Genomic DNA, 22500 nt, shown 5'->3' on the forward strand with positions numbered 1-22500 from the left:
GAGGAAAAAGAACCAAACGCAAAATGAAAAAAGACCTGAATCGAGGACAAAGCATTGGAGAAGGTAACACACACCTACACACACACACACACACCCTTTCATGCACACAAACTGTACATACATACAAACACATACATACAGTGGTGTGAAAGTGTTTGCCCCCTTTCTGAGTTCTTATTTGTTTGCATGTTTGTCACATTGTCACGTTTCAGATCATCAAACTAATTTAAATATTGGTAAAAGATAACACAAGTGAACACAACATTCAGTTTATAAATGTTTTTTTTTTTTTTTTTTTATTATTATTGACGGAAAACAAAATCCCAAACTACATGGCCCTGTGTGAAAATGTGTTTGCCCCCTGTTAAAACTGTGGTTTATCACACCTGAGATAAATTTCTCTAGCCACACCCAGGCCTGGTTTCTGCCACACCTGTTCACATCATGCTGAGATCCAAAGAATATTCAGTAACAAATGAGAAAGATCTCAATTACTTTCTATCAGTCTGGAAAAGGTTCTAAAGGCATTTTCTAAAGCTTTGGGACTCCAGAGAACCACAGGGAGAGCCATTATTCACAAATGGCAAAAACATGGAACAGTGGAGAAGCTTCCCAGGAGTGGCTGACCGCCCAAAATGACCCCGAGAGCACAGCGACGACTCATCCAAGAGGTCACCAAAGACCCCACAACAAAATCCCAAGAATTACAGGTCTCACCTGCCTCAGTGAAGGTCAGTGTTCATGACTCCACCATAAGAAAGAGACTCTGCAAAAATGGTCTGCATGGCAGAGCTCCAAGACCAAAACCTCTGCTGAGCAAAAAGAGCATAAAGACTCGTCTCAGTTTTGCCAAAAATTCAATTCAATTCATGTTTATTTGTTTTGAGCTTTTAACAATGAACATTGTCTCAGAGCAGCTTTACACAGATGATGTGGTGATTAAAATCAAGATGTTGTTTATAAGTGTAAGTTTGTCCCTGATGAACAAGTCGGTGGAGACTGTGGTGAAGGAAAAAGAGGGGAGAGGTGTCGGATCTCAGAATCCCCTCTGAGACCAAACACAGGGTTAGGGTTAGCAGTAACAGTGGTCATTGGAACCAGGGGGGGGGGGGGGGAGAGAGAGAGAGAGAGAGAGAGAGAGAGAGAGAGAGAGAGAGAGAGAGAGAGAGAGAGAGAGAGAGAGAGAGAGAGAGAGAGAGAGAGAGAGAGAGAGAGAGAGAGAGAGAGAAGGAAGGATATGGATTATTAAGTCTCCTGATTGTTGTATGAAAGTTAAGTCACTGTAGCAGCAGAACTAAAAGGGAGAAGCAGAAGGAAACACAGACATGAGGATCTCTGGGATAAGAAATGACCCACCACACCACCATCAACAAACCTGAGTGAACGTGTGAGAGTGAGGAGACGACAGCATCCAAATATCCCAGTTCACCAAACACTCCATATCCATGATCCCTCCAGATCTGCACCTTTACCTCACAAACACCTACTGACTAAAGACTCCACTAAATAAATATGTGTTCAGCCTCAACTTGAACACTGAGACTGTGTCTGAGTCCCGAACACTGATTGGAAGGTTGTTCCATAACTGTGGGGTTTATAAGAGAAACATCTGCCCCCTGCTGGAGTCTTTATTATTGGAGGAACCAACAGATAACCTGCACCTTTTGATCTAAGTAGGCGTGGAGGATCATCCTGGTACAGAAGTTCACTCAGATACTGCGGCGTGAGGGCGTTAAGTGCTTTATACGTCAGTAGTAGTATTTTATAATCAGTGTGAGATGTAATTGGGAGCAGTGTAGAAGATTAAAACAGGGCTGATGTGATCATATTTTCTAGATCTAGTGAGGACTCTTGCTGCTGCATTCTGAACTAACTGAAGCTTATTTCTGCACTTACTCCAACACCCAGACAGTAAAGCGTTACAGTAGTCTAATCTAGATGTTACAAAAACATCTACTAGTTTTTCTGCATCCTGTAACGACATCATATTTCTAATTTAGCAATATTTCTAAGGTGAAAGAAGGAGATCCTGGTGATATTATTCATGTGAGACTCAAAGGAAAGACTCGGGTCAATAATCACACCGAGGTCTTTGACTGCTGTACACACTGAGACAGAAACACCATCCAGAGATGCTACAGAATCAGAAAGTTTGCTTCTAGCTGCATGTGGTCCTAGTAAAAGTACGTCTGTCTTATCCGAGTTGAGCAGAAGAAAGTTATCAAGCATCCACTGTCTAATGTCCTTTACACACTCCTCAACATTGTTAAGCTGATCTCTCTCATCTGGCTTTGCTGAAATATACAGCTGTGTCATCAGCATAGCAATGGAAGCGAATCCCATGTTTATGAATAATTTCACCAAGAGGCAGCAGATATAAAGAGAAAAGCAGTGGGCCTAAGACAGATCCTTGCGGAATACCAAACTTTACCTCAGAGTGTGTGGAGAACTCACCATTTACATCAACAAACTGATAGCGATCAGTCAAATAAGACCTAAGCCAAGAGAGGAAAACATCTGGATGATCCCCAAGACTTTGGGGAAAATACTCGGTGGACTGACTAGACAAAAGTTTAACTTTTTGGAGTTGTGTGTTCCATTACTCTGTTGTTTAGTGTAGCACCAGGGTTCTGGAGGAACGTTGTCTCGTTTTCACTGTTTACTGTGTACAACTGTGTATAATAGAAATTACAATAAAAGCCGCTTGACATACACGCACACATGCATACATATAAACATACACAAACAGATGCTCACACACACTGTACATACATATGTACATACACACACACACACACACACACACACACACACACACACACACACACACACACACACACACACACACATCACTTTAATCTGTACTTCTGTCAATATCTGCCCTACACCTCCAACACAGTGATCCTCGTGCTAGCTGGTCAGCGCAGGATTTCAAAACCCGACCTGTGATGCCAACTGGTCCTCCTGGTATTCACTTTCCTGAATGCCCTCCTAATGTGACTACTGTAATGCATTACTAGGTGGATGTCCTGCATCATTAATAAACAAGCTTCAGTTAGTTCAGAATGCAGCAGTCACAGTTCTCACAAGGTGGAGAAAATATGATCACATAACCTCAATCTTCTCATCCATACACTGGCTTCCTGTTAAGCTTCAAATCCACTACAAACTACTGCTTCTTACCTACAAAACACTAAATAGTTTATCTCCATGTATCTCTCCAGTCTTCTAACACGCTACAAACCGTCATGCTCCCTGAGATCTCAAAACTCCGTACTTCTAGTAGTTTCTAGAATAGCAAAGTCCACTAAAGGTGGTAGAACATTCTCACATTTAGCTCCTAAACTTTGGAATAGTCATTTCACCTGACAGTGTTGTTTAGTTTAGCCATTCTGAAAGATGGTGTTTTGTAGTCCGTGATGGTTCTTAGTCCCTCCCACAGGCTCCTAGAGCCACCATGTTGAAATTGTGACTCCTGTTACTCCCGTAGCTTTGCTTCCTTCACCGCTCTGTGTACACCGTAATATGCAGCCTTGTAGTCGTGCAAGGCCCCCGGTGTCGAGCCGCGTGTTGTAGGCAGCAGAGCAGGATCTCAGGGAATCCCACAACCGCATTTGTAAACATGTTGATGTCAGAACTGCACCTGAACATGTCTCAGTTTGCGGCATCTAAATTGTCCTGCAGAGCTGCCACTGATTGGTCAGTCCAGCGCATGACCTTCCTCTGAACTCTGAACGGAGCTTCCTGTTTCAGCCTTTCTTTGTATAAAGGCATGAGGAAGCTGGCAGCATTGTCTGATTCCTCAAACGGTGGACCTGATTGTGGATTGTAGCTGTTCTTGAATGGTGTGTAGCAGTGGTCCAGTTTCCTTTCGCCCCTGGTGGGGCAGGTGATGCGCTGCTGGAAGTTTGGCAGTGGGCGCATGAGGTTGGAACTGTTAAAATTCTTCCACCACAATGAGTGCAGCGTCCTGAAGCTGTGTTTGGTGTAGCGTTTGTGTCTTGTGTAAGTTCCATATTGCAGTGTCCTTGTCTGCTTGAGGTGGAATATAAACAGCACTGACTATGACCGAGCTGAATTCCCGAGGTAGGCAGATGGGGCAACATTTGACGGTCAGTAGTTCCAGATTTGGTGTGCAGGGGCATGAAAGGGGAACAATGCTTGTGCTGTTGCACCAGTGGTTGTTAACCTCAGACACAATCCAGTTCCCCTTGACGTCCCCGACTCCAGTGTTCCGTCCATGCAGTAAACCAAGAAAAACTCTGCTGGCTGGATTGCATGGTCCGGTACCGCTGGGTTCAGTCATGTCTCGGTCAAGCATAGAAGGTTGCAGTCCCGATTGTCCCTCTGGAACTTAACCCTTGGCCTGATTGGACATTGACTAACAGGATACTAGGTAAGAAAGCATGGTGTGTGCATGTCCTCAGCCTGTTCCTGAGTCATTGCTAGAGACTCAAAGAACTTTTGTACATCGCTCTGGATAAGGGCGTCTGCTAAATGGCGCAAAAATAAATGTTCCTGAAGCCGGCTCGTTTCACTCGCGGACGCTGGTAATGGGTCGCGCCCTTTGTTCTTGATCTCGCCCTTGGATCTCGCTGGGCCAGCATGGGTCCGGGTTTAAAAATTGTGTAAATTGAGTAGACCAACAGATAAGAGTGGCTCTGTCATATGTAATGATGGACATCTTATATAAAGAAAATGGTAGATATGGAAATAAATAAAAAAACAAAAACAAAGTGTAGCCGGAGCAGTCATGATCTATACATATACACACACATACCAATGCACACAAATACATACATACACACACACATACACACACACACACACTATTAATATTGTCACTTTCAATATTTGGTTCTGCACCAACATCTTATATTCTCCTTTTTTCTCCTCCTCTTTCTTCTCCTCCTCCTTAATTTCTTTCATTCTTTTCCTTTTTCTCATCTTTATTCTCTTCATCCTGCAGGTCGTGGTGGGTTCCTCTGGCCAGGTCTGAACATTCCTGTAATTAAAGGCGGCACGATCCAGTCTTTCTCTAAACGAGGGGAGGCAGAGCAGCAGGAGTTGAGGGTGGAGCTTGAACGTCAGAGGGACGAGTGGGACAGGAAGAGGAAGATGAAGATTAAGAGAGAGAGAGGCTGGTCAGGAAACTGCTGGGGAGGAATCAGTCTTGGACACCCGGACCCAGGTCCCAACGGAGGTGTGTGTGTGTGTGTGTGTGTGTGTGTGTGTGTGTGTGTGTGTGTGTGTGTGTGTGTGTGTGTGTGTGTGTGTGTGTGTGTGTGTGTGTGTGTGAGCGAGCGAGCGAGAGAGAGAGAGAGAGAGAGAGAGAGAGAGAGAGAGAGAGAGAGACTTTGTTACTTCAACTTGGTTTAGTGGATGTGATGTCAGTGACATTTTGATTGCCATGTGCAATAAACACACACACACACACACACACACACAAACACACACACACGGGCAGTAATAGTGGAGGTGGTGATGATGGAGTGTAAGTCACAGAGAGAGACTCTAATGTACCCTGGGGTCGCCGTAGCAACAAGCTCTCAAGTTCAGGAAGTATTTCTGTTTTTTTCCCCAAAAACACGCACTCGCGCACTCACACACACACACACACATTGTACAAAAATTGTTTTGTGTTTTTCAGAAACATATGAGGATTTTGACTGTCGTGTTATTGAGGTGAGTAAATACACATCCTGTGTGTGTGTGTGTGTGTGTGTGTGTGTGTGTGTGTGAGAGAGTCAGTAATAAAAATCTACTGTATTCTGTATAATAATGAAACAGGAGAAAGGTTTGCAGTAGAGCAGGGACAGGTATCTAGATAAATAAACAAATAAATAAATATTGTATAAATGTAAAATAAAAAAAAAACGTTTATTTCAGAATCAGAAATACAGTGGTACCTCGACATACGAGTGCCCTAACATACGAGTTTTTTGAGATACGAGCGGTCACTCACGATTTTTTGCTTTGATACGCGAGCAAAAACTTGAGGTATGAGCTCGAGACGCCGCTGCTAGATGGCGAATCGAAGCCAGAAAGCGAAGATTGTGACGAAAATTAAGATAAGCAAAGAATAAAAAGTAAAAATGTTAAAGTTTAGGGATACGTAGAGTGCAGGAGTGATAGTAAAAAAAACAAGTTTTCACTCCGCCTCCGCTTATAGCCTCTACCCCCCCCCCCCCCCTCCGCGCGCGCGCACACACACACACACACACACACCAGCGTTTTCGTTAGCTCAAGTGTATTTTGGGGGCTGGAAATGATTAATGGCATTTCAATTAATTTCAATGTGGAAATTTGCTTTGACATACGAGCAAGTTTACGGAACGAATTAAACTCGTATGTCGAGGTACCACTGTAACTTTATTACCAAGTATGTTTACACACACACGGAATTTGACTTGGCATCAGGAGCTCCAGTGCAGAAGTACAGTCATAATGTAGCAACAGTAAAGCAGACAGTTACATCATGCAGAATATACAGAGTTAAAATGTTGTTAAATTAATGTACAGATGTTTTTTTACAAGTGTTCAGTTTATAAATGGAAAATTTAGATTCTATGTATAAACGTGTCAGTTATGATGGACAGTGTGTAGTTGTGAATATTGTAATTGTTCATGCTGATTATATCCTGCGCCTTTTCTCCACTCTGGATGAGTAAAGATCTTGGAGATTGGGCAGTGGGACACTAATAATCCTCTCAGCAGTCCTGACCGTCCGCTGAAGCCTCCTGATGTCTGATTTTGTACCAAACCAGACAGTTAAAGATCTACACAGGACAGACTCTAGGATGGCCGAGTAGAACTGTTTTAGCAGCTCCTGTGGTAGATTGAATTTCCTCGGTGGCGAAGGAACTACATCCTCTGCTGGGCCTTTTAGCAATGGAGTCAATGTTATTGTTTCACTTCAGGTCCTGAGATGGTGGTACCCAGAAACTTGAATGACTTCATGATGGTGAGTGGGGGGGAGTGCTGGGGGATTTCTCCTGAAGTCCACGATCATCTTCACTGTTTTGAGCGTGTTGAGCTCCAGGTTGTGGTGATTGCACCAGACAGCCAGCTCTTTAACCTCCTGTCTGTAAGCAGACTCATCTCCACCCTGGATGAGGCAGATGACTGTGGTGTTGTCCGCAAACTTCAGGAGCTTGACAGAGGGTTTTTTTGAGGTGCAGTCGTTTGTGTACAGTGAGAAGAGCAGTGGGGAGAGAACACAACCCTGGGGAGCACCAGTGCTGATAGTGAGAGACCTGGATGCGAGTTTGTCCAACCTCACTGTCTGCTGCATGTCTGTCAGGAAGCTGGTGATCCACAGAGAGATTGGGGTGGGCACGGGAATCTGGGTCAGTTTGGCTGAGAGAAGGTCAGGAATGATGGTGTTAAAGGCCGAACTGAAGTCTGCAAAGTAGATCCTTGCTTAGGTCCCAGGTCTGTCAAGATGTACAATATATAGTGCAGTCCCATGTTGACTGCATCATCTGCAGACCTATTTGCTCTGTAGGGGATCCAGCTGAGGTTCAATGATGTCCTTCAGGTGGGCCAGGACCAGTCTTTCAAATGTCTTTCGAAAGTCTTTCATATAAACTCTTCCTCTCCCACAAACCCCTCCTCCTTTCATATAAACTCTTCCTCTCCCACAAACCCCTCCTCCTTTCATATAAACTCTTCCTCTCCCACAAACCCCTCCTCCTTTCATATAAGCCCCTCCTCTCTTACAAACTTCTCCTTTCGTATAAATTTCTTTCTTACAAACCCCTCCTACTTTCATATAAACTCCTCCTCATCTCATATAAACTCCCCACAAACTCCTCCTTTTTTCCCCACAAACTCCTTTTCGCATATAAACTAACCACAAACTCCTCCTCTCCCTCAAATACCTCTTCCTTTCCCACAAACCCCTCCCCTTTCATATAAACTCCTCCCCCACACACTTCTCCACCCACAAACCTCTCCTTTCATATAAACCTCTCAGCCTTGTTTTTAGCGTTCACTGAGGCTGACTGGTACACAAGTCATACCTCTTTTACTGTGTGTGTGTGTGTCTGTGGGAGCACGTCAACGTGTGTGTGTGTGTGTGTGTGTCTGTGGGAGCACGTCAACGTGTGTGTGTGTCTGTGGGAGCACGTCAACGTGTGTGTGTGTGTGTCTGTGGGAGCACGTCAACGTGTGTGTGTGTGTGTGTGTGTGTCTGTGGGAGCACGTCAACGTGTGTGTGTGTCTGTGGGAGCACGTCAACGTGTGTGTGTGTGTGTGTCTGTGGGAGCACGTCAACGTGTGTGTGTGTGTGTGTGTGTGTGTCTGTGGGAGCACGGTTGTGTGTTATACTCATTCTCTCTGTAACGATAGAGGGGGTGACAGGGTGCTTCTGGATCCTCGTCATTTTAAATGTCAGTAATAATATCTCATGCAGTGTTAAAATCACACACACACACACACACACACACACACACACACACACACACACACACACACACACACACACACACACACACACAAAGTGACAAAGTGATGGTTGGAACTTTGTCCACTTCTAAAGGTGCATTAATTAAATCAGAAGCTTCCAGGAAGCTCTAGAGTCTCAGCCAAGGACTTGTAGAGTACTAGATAGAGAGAGAGAGAGAGGGGGGGGGGAAGGAAAGCATGGGGGGGGGGTGAGATGGGAAGATAGATGGAGAGAGTGAGGGAGGGAGGGGGAAAGAGAGATTGCGGGATGTTGCTATGCTAATGCTGTTAGCCTCAACAGGACCAAAATCATCTTCCAAAAAAGATCCAGCTCTCAGAGAACCGAACACACATTTAGGTTATGAAGCCACACACCACTAACACACACCACACACAGAAATACACAAAAACACACCACAAACACACACACACCACCAACACACACACACCACACACAACCAATACACAATAACACACCACACACAAAAATACACACCAACACACACACACCACACACAACCAATACACAATAACCCAACACACACACACACACACACACCACACACAAAAATACACACCACCAACACACACACACACCACACACAACCAATACACAATAACACACCACCAACACGCACACTACGCACACACCACACACAACCAATACACACCAACACACACACACCACACACAACCAATACACAATAACACACCACCAACACACACACACACACACCACACACAAAAATACACACCACCAACACACACACACACCACACACAACCAATACACAATAACACACCACCAACACACACACTACACACACACCACAAACACGCACACACCACACACAACCAATACACAATACCAAACCACCAACACACTACCAACACACACACACCACACAAACACGCACACACCACACACAACCAATACACAATACCACACCACCAACACACACACAACCAATACACACACACCACACACCAAAATACACAATAACACACCACCAACACACACCACACACAACCAATACACAATACACACCACAAACACACACACTACGCACACACCACAAACACACACACACCACACACAACCAATACACTACCAACACACACACACCACACACCAAAATACACAATAACACACCACCAACACACACACACCACACACAACCAATACACAATAACACACCACCATCACACACACTACGCACACACCACAATTACGCACACAACCAATACACAATAACACACACCACCAACACACACCACACACAACCAATACACAATAACACACCACACACACACACAACCAACACACATCACACACCAACACACACTATGCACACACCACACACAACCAACACACACTAACACACACCACACACAACCAATACACAATAAAACACCCCAACACACCACCAACACACCACACACCAACACACACACTACGCACACACCACAAACACGCACACACCACACACAACCAATACACAATAACACACCGCCAACACACACACAACCAACACACTACCAACACACATCACACACCAACACACACTACACACACACCACAAACATGCGCACACCACACACAACCAACACACACCAAAATACACAATAACACACCACCAACACACACCAACACGCGCACACACCACACACAACCAATACACACCAGCACACCACCAACACACACCAACACACACACCACACACAACCAATACACAATAACACACCCTAACACACACACCAACACACACACCACAAACATGCACACACCACACACACAACCAATACACTACCAACACACACTAACTCGCCACTAACACACCACACACACACCACACATCAACACACAACCATCACACACCAACACACACTCACACACCAACACACACTCCCTCGCAGCCAACGACAAGTTGCGCCACCTACTGGGGAGCACAAACTATAGTTTTTATTATATTGTTAATATAGTTATAGTATATTATTATTATTATTATTATTATTATTATTATTATTATTATTATTATAGTTTATTATTCCTGAATGACTTTTATTTCTGGTGTTATCTTCTGTACTTTGTACGAATTCAAATATTTATCATCCAATAAAGCAAACTTTAAATCCTGAATCTAAAGAGTTGGATACAGCTGGAGAGATAGAAAGAAAGGGGTTGTGAGAGAGAGAGTGAGAGAGAGAGTGAGAGAGAGAGTGAGAGAGAGAGTGAGAGAGAGAGTGAGAGAGAGAGTGAGAGAGAGAGTGAGAGAGAGAGTGAGAGAGAGAGTGAGAGAGAGAGGTTGAGGTTTAACTGCAACTTTTTCTGTTTTGCATGAACTTTTTTCCCTGAAGAAATATTTCATTAAAAAGCAGGTGAATAAATAAACACACATAAAGCCGTGTATAGACGTACAAACAGAGAAACACATGTACATTTCACCTGTTAAAATAAATGAGTTCTCATAAAAACATAAGTTTCAAAGGAGTTGATTATCATGAACTTTAGTCTCATTTACACACCAAATATCACAGAAACCTGGGAAATTATTGGTCAACTCATAAAAAGCACATCGTTTCAGGATCTGGAGTTTCTCTCTGCCAGCGTTTGTTCTTGCGTGATATCCACACTGCAAGTTTAGCTGTTCCTATTAAATAGTTTAGGAGACACAATCTTCTCCTTGATGAGAATTTGTATTTCAATCCCCCGATAAAAACCTTCTCAGAGAACTTCAAGTTTTTGGAACCAGCACATAATCGATGTAAAAACACAGTGTATCTTCGTAATTTTAAGAGCAGATGATCCAAGTGTTCTTTTTCCTCACAGAACCTACAGTCCCCCTTCACTGCTGGATTGAGGTGGGCCACATGTCCGTCTATAGCTATTGCCCTGTGCATCCTCCACTGTGAGATGGTACATCGCGTTCTTTGTCATGTCTTTGAAGAGATGTGTCTGAGGTCATTTTTAGTCCTGGAAACTCAGTGTCGTCCTCCATGTTCTGTGTGGGTCTGTGGTGCTCTCTGATGCAGGTCCTGTGACTGCCTGGTAGAGCTGTAGAGTTCTTCCTTCAGCTTTGTGACCAGACATAAGCATCTCAGTCCAGTCACCTCTTTCAGTTCCACCGCTAATTTCCAGCCTCCTTCAATTAACTTGTATTCTGAACGCACTGATTCTGGTCCTCACGTCCACCAGTCCCTGCCCACCTTCCTTTAATAGTAGGTACGGGGCTGCTGCATGTGTTCAAAATAAAGATTACAAATTTCCTTTGTATGCTAATGGTCAGGTCTTCTGGTGGTTCCATCACAGTGGTCTTCTGTTGAGGCAGCCAGATTGTTTACTACCAGAACTCTTCCTCTGTAGGACAAACGTGGTAACAGCGATTTCCATTTGGACAATCGTGCCGACACCTATTCCAGCAGCCCCTCCCAGTTCTTCTTATATAATTGTTCATTCTTTAAAAACACTCCCAAAATCTTTAGTCCATCTTTTCTCTATTTTAGCTCACCTGCGAGCTGTGGAACTGCTCCGTGTTTCCAGTTGCCAACAACAAACCCCTCGCTTTTTGCCCAGTTGACTTTTGCAGAAGAAGCCTTTTCATATAGTTGGAAGGATTTAGTTAAAATCGTGACATCATCTTTCCCTGTGCTAAAAACTGTGAGATCATCTGCATACACTGATAGCACAACTTTAAAATGACAATTTGCTGTTGGTATTGTGATTCCTTTGTGTTTTCCATAATCTGCAGAGCAAAGGTCCAATGACTCGACTGTACCGGTGTCCAGAAAGTTGGCAGACTTGCCACAGGTCTTGGGGCGCTTAAGCCTCCTCCCACTTTCACCTACCATCACATACACATTGGAGTACAGCAGCTGTATGTAGGAGATAAAACCCTCTCTAAAGCCAAAGTGTTTTACAACGTTAAAGTATATCCATGGTGTACACATTCAAATGCTTTCTCATGGTCTAAAGACAGGACTTCCCTTAATGTCCCTTAATAAAAAGAGGTTGTCTATTTTGGACCTCTGAGGGACACAGTATGTTTGGTCACTTTTGACCAGCTGGTATAAAACATGTTTAAGTCTGTTAGTGAGGAACTTGAAGAGGATTTTATAATCCACACACAGCAAGGATATAGGTCTCCAATTATTTAAAGGTCCCAAGTCTTCTTTTTTTGGGGGAGAAGTGACATGACGGCTCACCGGCAGCTTATAGGAAGTCTTTTATTTTCTATACACTCTGTTAAAACATCAAATTGGACTTTTCCTATCAGATCTCAGAAGTGTTGGTAGAACTCTGCTGTTAATCCGTCTGTTCCAGGAGATTGTCCAGTCGATAACTGCTTCATTACCTCTGTGAGTTCCTTAAAGGTGATCTTGCTGTCCAAGTCCTCTTTTTTTGTCTCCTCGAGCTGTGGCAATTTATTTCAATATATTTGTATTTGTATTGCGCTTTTAACAACGCATATTGTCTTAAAGCATCTATACACAGATAATGTGGTAAAAAAAATGAATAAGATTTTCTTTATAAGTATAAATTTGTCCCTGATGAGCAAGCCATCCCTGATGAGTTCAGTGAGCAGATCTTCCATGGATTCAGTATCGCAGCTATCGGCACTGTATAGTTGTTTGTCGAAGTTGCTTGCTATCTTTCTCATTTCACCGTGGTCTGATGTGAGAGATCCGTCAGCACGACTGAGATGGTACATTGCCTTCTGCTGGACACTTTTTTTTCTAGGCTGAAGAATTTGCTGGGAGCATCCATGTCTTTGATGGCACAGTACCTTGCTCTTATCAGCGCTCGTTAAGTTTTTTTCTTAGTCCATCCCCTTTTGCAGCTCTATTACTGTTCAGCAATTGTTTTTCTGAACGTTTGATGTCTCTTTGTAAAGTCTCCACTGTTTCCTTGATCATAGCTGATGAGTATGATGTACAGTCCTGGCACAGCATTGTGATAGTGATCTAATCTTGTTCCACTAACTCTGTTCTGATTTATTTTCATCCATGTGTGTTGCTGCACTCCTTCATTGTCAGGATCTTCCGGCATCCCACTACCGGGTCCGCGGTGCACGCTTCCGGGTCGTCACTCAGTATTTAAGCACACCAAAGACATTTACTCCCTGCCAGATTATTTCACCGGCTTTCCATGTCCCTTTTCCATTATAACCCTGTCACAGCCTGCATTTGTGTTCTTCCGCTTACCGCTCCAGACTCAATTTACCATCCCTGACAGAAAAATCTGCTCTTGCATACCGACACTCATGTCTTGCTCTCCAAATGCCCATCATCGGTGACTCTTTTAAAAATTTCCCTAATAAGGCACTTGACTGACTGTGAGGTTCTTCCCCATTTCTGTCAAAAATAAAATCAATTTCAGTTGCCGAGTGCACAGCACACGCTATAATCATACTTGACAATTACTTTATTTCTGAAAGGAATTTCAGTCTCTCTGGTCCTCTGTTATAAATTCTCTCCCATTGTGTTCTACTTGTGTTAAAAGAAACCTTCTCTTTTACTATTTCCTCTACACTTCTCATATTGACTGCTGTACTTTGTGAGAATAAAATGGCTACTCCAGCACTGTTTCATGTCCCATGATTCATAGAGTTCATCTTTCCACCACATTTCCCATTCTACTTCATTGTCAGTGTCTGTGTGTGTTTCTTGTACAAAAGTAACATTGAGTTTCTTGATGCTTAAAAATTCAGAAATTGCTGTCATTTTATTGCTGTTTCTGCCTTTAATGTTTAATGTACCCATCCTGAAGCTCTTGTAAGAAAAACTGATGAGGACAATGATGATTGTAATAAAGATGTTTATAACAGTGTAGCAGTGACAAAATTGCATGAAGTATTTTGGGTTCATCGGAGTCAGAAAGAACTCGGCGCAAACTCTGCCCGGATATTTTAAATTGTCCTTCCCTTTGCAGTGTAGACAGGATTTAGCTTTTAAGTGGAAATTGAATGTAGGAAATGAGTAAAGGAACACATGGCTGGGTGATCGAGCCGGAGGTCACTGTTGTTTACACCTTTGCTAGTGCCAGGCCCCCCCCAGCAGTTCAGGATAGGGTATTTGTTTAAATGATTATCATGGTCTCAGACACCTTTTGGTTAGATATGGTCCTTGATGGCTTGCTGTCTCTCCCAGACTGAATCAATTAAGACTATGATTAGGATTGATGCAACTGAAATTCTGTGTCAAACTTTATAACTTCCTTTTTTGAAATGTAAGCCATATTGCAGACTTTTATTTGATATAGCGTGGGGTGGAATCTGGATTGAGGCAGTCTGAAGCATCACATCCAGTCCCTTTACACAGATTACACCTCCTGTCTTAGGCAGGTGCCCAGTGGCGGCAATATTATTGACCTCACCTACACTGTGCTCAACCTTTCCATCTGGACCACTATTTGAAGCTAATGTCATTTCTGCATTGTTTGTGTTTTCTTCAACCTCTGTGTTTTCAGCTCTGAGTTTCTTTTTTTCCTGCCTCACTGTCTACAGCCTTAACAACCTCCTTCTCAATACCCTGTTCACCTGCATCCTCTAAATAGTGCTTTATAACATCTCCAGTGACATGTAAATCTGCCTCGATGACTCCTCAGCACTGGGTCTAGACTCCTCCTCAGCACTGGGTCTAGACTCCTCCTCAGCACTGGGCCTAACTGCTTGCTCAGTACTGGGTCCAGGTTCCTCCTTAGTGTTTGCTCCAGGTATCTCCTCAGCGGTCTGAGCCCTGTGTGGACATGCTTACCTCATGTTCAACATCCCCACACTCAAAACACTTTCAGTTACCGGTATCAGCATAAACCATGTATGCCCTGCCATCATGCCAAACTCTGAAGGACACTCTAACTCTTGGTCATTAAGGAACATGAACACTTGTCTCCTGAAGGACATGACATGCTTTAGCTTCTTGTTTTTTCAGCCCAGAGGAACAGGTTTAATTGAGCTGGCTAGTTTGCCGTAGTGCAGAAGCCTTCGCTCGGTCTCATCGTTATGAATGAACGGCAGTACATTAGAGACAGTAACTCGGGTATTTGGAGTGATTAATGGTGTAAAAGTAACATGTTCTTCAATCACCGTAATCCCCTCACTGACCACAAAATTCACCTGCCGCTCCTCCTTTACGAACACCATCAACGCTTTGTTCATTCGGGAAGCCAATAAGATATTCCTATAACCGATTTCTCTTCCTGCCGCCAGCAGCACTTCCTCCAAAAAGCATGAAAAATAAAAGCATGAAAAACTGTTTCTCACTTTGAACAAAAAGGACAGTCAGGTGAAATTTCAGGGTTTAAAACAGAAATAAAAAAGTTCACATAGATAATACCATGTTAAATCCTCCACTGGAGGTCAGCAGCTCTTTTTAAGAACGGTGGTTTGTACAGTGTCTCCACTGGGGTGTTTACCCTCCCACTTAGCTTCTTCTTATTTAAAACCTTAATACACTCTCTGTAGAGCAGCTTCCCCAAAACTGACACAAAGTCAAACGCCCCTTCGCCCCTGCACTACAGGAGGGGGCTCTCACACCCGTTGAGGTCAGAAGCGATGTTCAGCTGGGGAAAAGGTTCCTCCTCTGCAGTTAACGTAGACCTCCAGTGGTGTAGGAGCTGTTTAGTAATGCCCATGGACCAGAGTCCTATACGTGCTATGAGGTCCTCCAGATGTGACAGGTCTGTCCCTGCGATGTTCACCAGCTCACGGAGTGTGATGATCTTTGAGGAGATCAGAGCTCTGGACAGTGTGTGGGGGTGGTCGGGGAGATGTCCAGGGACTCCTCCAGCAGCCATTGTAATGTTCCACAGCCCATAGTTAAAAAAAAGTCTATATTTTAAAAGGTCTGCAGTAAAAGACTGGTTACTAAAAACAAAGTTCTGTCCATCCCCAGTCCTCCCACCATGTGCAAAGTCCACTGGCTGCTGTTCTCCATACCAGGTTCCTCGGCCTGATTAGGAGTCTTTGGATGAACTGGAGGTGAAAGGCTGCAGTTCTGCTGGTGAGATGAACCAGCCCTTGCCCCCCTTCCTCCTTGTTTAGATGAAGGACACTCTGCCGAATCAAGTCGAGACCATTCCATTAGTCGTCCATGAGCAGGGCCCTTATGTTTGCTAGCATGTTTGCTAGCTGGTTTGGCAGTGGATCCACACATGCCAGCTACAGAGAAGACGCTGCCAGATTGATGATCACCAGAGTTTGCCCCCTGTAGGACATCTTTGGAACCAGCCGCTTCCACCTGCTCAGTCTGCCCTTGATGTGCTCTACAGTGCCTTCCCAGTTTTTATTTAAAAACTCATTACTCCCCAGGTAGACACCAAATTACATAAAACCTTATTTTTTCCACATCAGACCTCCTGGGAGTCTCGGCTCCCCAACTCCCCAATTCCCCAACTAAATCTGCTTCACTTTTTGCCCAGTTTACTTTTGCTGATCATGAAAAACCAGTGTCTTCTTAAATGTCAGTTAAAACATTTGTCAGCTTGTGATCCCACCATTACAGCCACGTCATCTGCAGACAGGTAAAATGGAGCATTGGTGTGAGGAAAATTAAAACCAGAAAATCGATTTCTCAGGTTAATTAAGAGTTTCAATAGCTAGTGTACAACATTCCTGACAGTGACCAGCGTTGTCTTACCCTCTGTACACTCTAAAAGGGGCACATAATCCACCATTAGCCTTCAGTACACTATCAATTTCACTGTACAGCACCCTGATCGTGGCTCTGAAACCAGTTAAACCCAAAGCTTTCCAGCACCTTCCACAAGTATTCATGCTCAACCTGGTCAAAAGCCTTTTCCTAGTCTAGGAGAATCAGACCAGTCTTTAAGCCCAATAGCCTGGAGACGTCTAAATTGTCACGAATTAAGTATACGTTATTAAATATCAACCTGCCAGACACAAAGTATGTCTGGTCCTGGTGAATGATCTGCTCCATCACCTTCGTCAGTCTCGAGGCTAATGCTTTTGACAGCAGCTTGCAGTCATTGAACAGTAGTGACACTGGGCACCAGTTCTTCAGGTGGGTCAGGTCTCACTTTTTTAGCAGCAGGGTCAGGACGGCTCTCCTGCAGCTCGATGGGAGCTGACCACCCTTCACACTGTTCTGTAGGACCTTCATCATGTACTGCCCTATTACCGCCCAGAAAGCCTTGAAAGATTGTACAGGGAGGCCGTCTATACCTGGTGACCACCAGTTCTCCATGCCTTGGAGAGCTTCATGAAGCTTAGTGCATATCATTTCCCTGTCCAACTCTCTGGCCACTGACTCTGTGAGCTTAGACAGGTCCTTGAGGAAGCTCTTCTCCACTACCTGGGCCCCTGACCTTTTGCTGCTATACAGCTTCGAATAGAAGCTGACTGTCTAATGGCGAATTTCAGAAGGCTCTGACACGAGATCCCCTGATTCTATTCACACAGCATGCATGAATATTTTTTGTCCATTCTTTTGTTCTAAACTGAAGAAGAACTTGGAAGGAGCAACCATCTCAGTGACGCTTAAAGCATGAGTGGGCCAGCGCCCCCCGTGTTGTAGTGTCCAGCAAGTTGTTAATTTTAGCCTTTTTACTGTTGAGGGCTTCCACATGACCTCAATTTCCTGTTTCCTCCAAACGGTTGAGTTCTACTATTTCTATCGCCAAAACCTTTCTGACATGTGGCAGTCTCTCTTGTGACATTGGGATTGTTCTTTTATTTGTGCTTTAGTTACATCCAACCACTGCTGTAGGGAGTTAAATGCTGCTTTCTTTTCGGCCCATACACCACCCACACACAGTGTCCCAACCGCTAACACGCCGTGTCCCAACCGCTAACACGCACTCCTCTACACTCACACACTGCCCACACACTGTCCCAACCGCTAACACGCACTCCTCTACACCCACACAACGTGTCCCAACCATTAACATGCACTCCTCTACACCCACAAACCGTGTCCCAACCGCTAAAACGCACTTCTCTACACTCACACACCACCCACACACTGTGTCCAACCGTTAACATGCACTCCTCTACACCCACACACCGTGTACCAACCGCTAACCCGCTCTCCTCTACACTCACACACCGCCCACACACCGTGTCCCAACCGCTAACAAGCACTCCTCTACACTCGCACACCACACACACTGTGTCCCAACCGTTAACACGCACTCCTCTACACCCACACACCGTGTCCCAACCGCTAACCTGTGATCCTCTACACTCACACACCACACACACCGTATCCCAACCGCTAACACGCACTCCTCTACACTCACACACCACACACACACACACACACACTGTGTCCCAACCGCTAACACGCGCTCCTCTACACTCACACACCACACACACACACTGTGTCCCAACCGCTAACACACACTCCTCTACAATCACACACCACACACACACACTGTGTCCCAACCGTTAACACGCACTCCTCTACACTCACACACACACACACTGTGTCCCAACCGCTAACACGCACTCTACACCCAGACACTGTGTCCCAACCGCTAACACGCACTCCTCTACACTCACACACCGTGTCCCAACCGCTAACACGCACTCCTCTACACTCACACACCACCCACACACTGTGTCCCAACCGCTAACACGCACTCCTCTACACTCACACACCACCCACACACTGTGTCCCAACCGTTAACATGCACTCCTCTACACCCACACACCGTGTACCAACCGTTAACATGCACTCCTCTACACCCACACACCCTGTACCAACCGCTAACCCGCACTCCTCTACACTCACACACACACACTGTGTCCCAACCGTTAACACGCACTCCTCTACACCCACACACCACACCCACACACCACACACACACTGTGTCCCAACCGCTAACACGCACTCCTCTACACTCACACACACACACACACACACACTGTGTCCCAACCGCTAACACGCACTCCTCTACACCCACACACCACACACACACTGTGTCCCAACCGCTAACACGCACTCCTCTACACTCACACACCACACACACACACTGTGTCCCAACCGTTAACACGCACTCCTCTACACCCACACACCACACACACACTGTGTCCCAACCGTTAACACGCACTCCTCTACACTCACACACCACACACACACACTGTGTCCCAACCGCTAACACGCACTCTACACTCAGACACCGTGTCCCAACCGCTAACACGCACTCCTCTACACTCACACACCGTGTCCCAACCGCTAACACGCACTCCTCTACACTCACACACCACCCACACACTGTGTCCCAACCGCTAACACGCACTCCTCTACACTCACACACCACCCACACACTGTGTCCCAACCGCTAACACGCACTCCTCTACACTCACACACCACTCACACACTGTGTCCCAACCGTTAACATGCACTCCTCTACACCCACACACCCTGTACCAACCGCTAACACGCACTCCTCTACACTCACACACCACACACCACCCACACACTGTGTCCCAACCGCTAACAAGCACTCCTCTACACTCACACACCACCCACACACTGTGTCCCAACCGCTAACAAGCACTCCTCTACACTCTTACACCACACACACACACACTGTGTCCCAACCGTTAACACGCACTCCTCTACACCCACACACCGTGTCCCAACCGCTAACCCGTGATCCTCTACACTCACACACCACACACACCGTATCCCAACCGCTAACACGCACTCCTCTACACTCACACACACTGTGTCCCAACCGCTAACACGCACTCCTCTACACCCACACACCACACACACACTGTGTCCCAACCGCTAACACGCACTCCTCTACACTCACACACCACACACACACACTGTGTCCCAACCGTTAACACGCACTCCTCTACACCCACACACCACACACACACTGTGTCCCAACCGCTAACACGCACTCCTCTACACTCACACACCACACACACACACACACTGTGTCCCAACCGCTAACACGCACTCCTCTACACCCACACACCACACACACACTGTGTCCCAACCGCTAACACGCACTCCTCTACACTCACACACCACACACACACACTGTGTCCCAACCGTTAACACGCACTCCTCTACACCCACACACACACACACACACTGTGTCCCAACCGCTAACACGCACTCCTCTACACTCACACACCACACACACACACTGTGTCCCAACCGTTAACACGCACTCCTCTACACCCACACACCACACACACACTGTGTCCCAACCGCTAACACGCACTCCTCTACACTCACACACCACACACACACACTGTGTCCCAACCGTTAACACGCACTCCTCTACACCCACACACCACACACACACTGTGTCCCAACCGTTAACACGCACTCCTCTACACCCACACACCACACACACACACTGTGTCCCAACCGTTAACACGCACTCCTCTACACCCACACACCACACACACACTGTGTCCCAACCGTTAACACGCACTCCTCTACACCCACACACCACACACACACTGTGTCCCAACCATTAACACGCACTCCTCTACACCCACACACCACACACACACTGTGTCCCAACCGTTAACACGCACTCCTCTACACTCACCCACCCCACACACACACACACACACACCGTGTCCCAACCGCTAACACGCACTCTACACCCACACACCGTGTCCCAACCGCTAACACGCACTCCTCTTCACTCACACACCACACACACACTGTGTCCCAACCGCTAACACGCACTCCTCTACACTCACACACCACACACACACACACACTGTGTCCCAACCGTCAACACGCACTCCTCTACACCCACACACCACACACACACTGTGTCCCAACCGCTAACACGCACTCCTCTACACTCACACACCACACACACACACACACACACACACACACACACACTGTGTCCCAACCGCTAACACGCACTCCTCTACACCCACACACCACACACACACTGTGTCCCAACCGCTAACACGCACTCCTCTACACTCACACACCACACACACACACTGTGTCCCAACCGTTAACACGCACTCCTCTACACCCACACACCACACACACACTGTGTCCCAACCGTTAACACGCACTCCTCTACACCCACACACCACACACACACACTGTGTCCCAACCGTTAACACGCACTCCTCTACACCCACACACCACACACACACTGTGTCCCAACCGTTAACACGCACTCCTCTACACCCACACACCACACACACACACTGTGTCCCAACCGTTAACACGCACTCCTCTACACTCACCCACCCCACACACACACACACACTGTGTCCCAACCGCTAACACGCACTCTACACCCACACACCATGTCCCAACCGCTAACACGCACTCCTCTACACTCACACACCACACACACACTGTGTCCAAACCGTTAACATGCACTCCTCTACACTCACACACCACACACACACACACACTGTGTCCCAACCGCTAACACGCACTCTACACTCACACACCGTGTCCCAACCGCTAACACGCACTCTACACCCACACACTGTGTCCCAACCGCTAACACACACACACACACACACACACACACACACACACACGCACACACACACACACACACACACGTCCTAACTGCTAACACACACTCCTCTACACTCTCACACACACACACACACACACACACATGTTCCAACTGCTAACACACACTCTTCTACACACACACACACACACACACCACCCACACACTGTGTCGTCGAGTCAAACTCTCAAACAGGTTCGCACTCGGAGACGCCATGTTTCTCCTGCACGCTACTCACGCACACACACTGATACCCCGAGATATTTAACGAAAAAGAGTTTTGATAAATACAAGCCAACCGCTCTTATGCTCTACACGCCACACTCACCCTTCCTCCGCACATGTGCAGAGAGAGAGAGAGATGGAGAGACAGAAAGAGAACAAGAGTGTGATGGGGAGGGAGAGAGATATGAGGGAGGGTGAGAAAGAGAGAGATGTAGGGAGATAGAGGAGGAGAAGAGAGAGGGTGGTGGAGAGGGAGAGGGAAAGATTTTTCTTCAAAGAGAAATTTTGCCTCTTTCAGGGTAAATTCTTCCTCCTGGTTAGTTAAAGTTTTTCCTT

General features: G+C 45.9%; 1 protein-coding gene across 1 annotated transcript in view; it reads left to right on the forward strand.

The window, feature by feature from the left end:
- The window catches only part of mrps5 (mitochondrial ribosomal protein S5), a 31799-nt gene that overhangs the window by 4902 nt on the left and 4397 nt on the right, over positions 1-22500 (forward strand). Inside the window, exons 3-5 of the mRNA XM_083544812.1 lie at positions 1-63; positions 4970-5203; positions 5651-5685. The exon at positions 1-63 is cut by the window's left edge and continues 63 nt beyond it. Of these exons, the coding sequence (XP_083400938.1) occupies positions 1-63; positions 4970-5203; positions 5651-5685 (332 nt within the window). The remainder of the gene's footprint in view (positions 64-4969; positions 5204-5650; positions 5686-22500) is intronic.

Source organism: Silurus aristotelis (assembly GCF_946808225.1).
Source record: "Silurus aristotelis genome assembly, chromosome: 6".
Taxonomy (NCBI): domain Eukaryota; kingdom Metazoa; phylum Chordata; class Actinopteri; order Siluriformes; family Siluridae; genus Silurus; species Silurus aristotelis.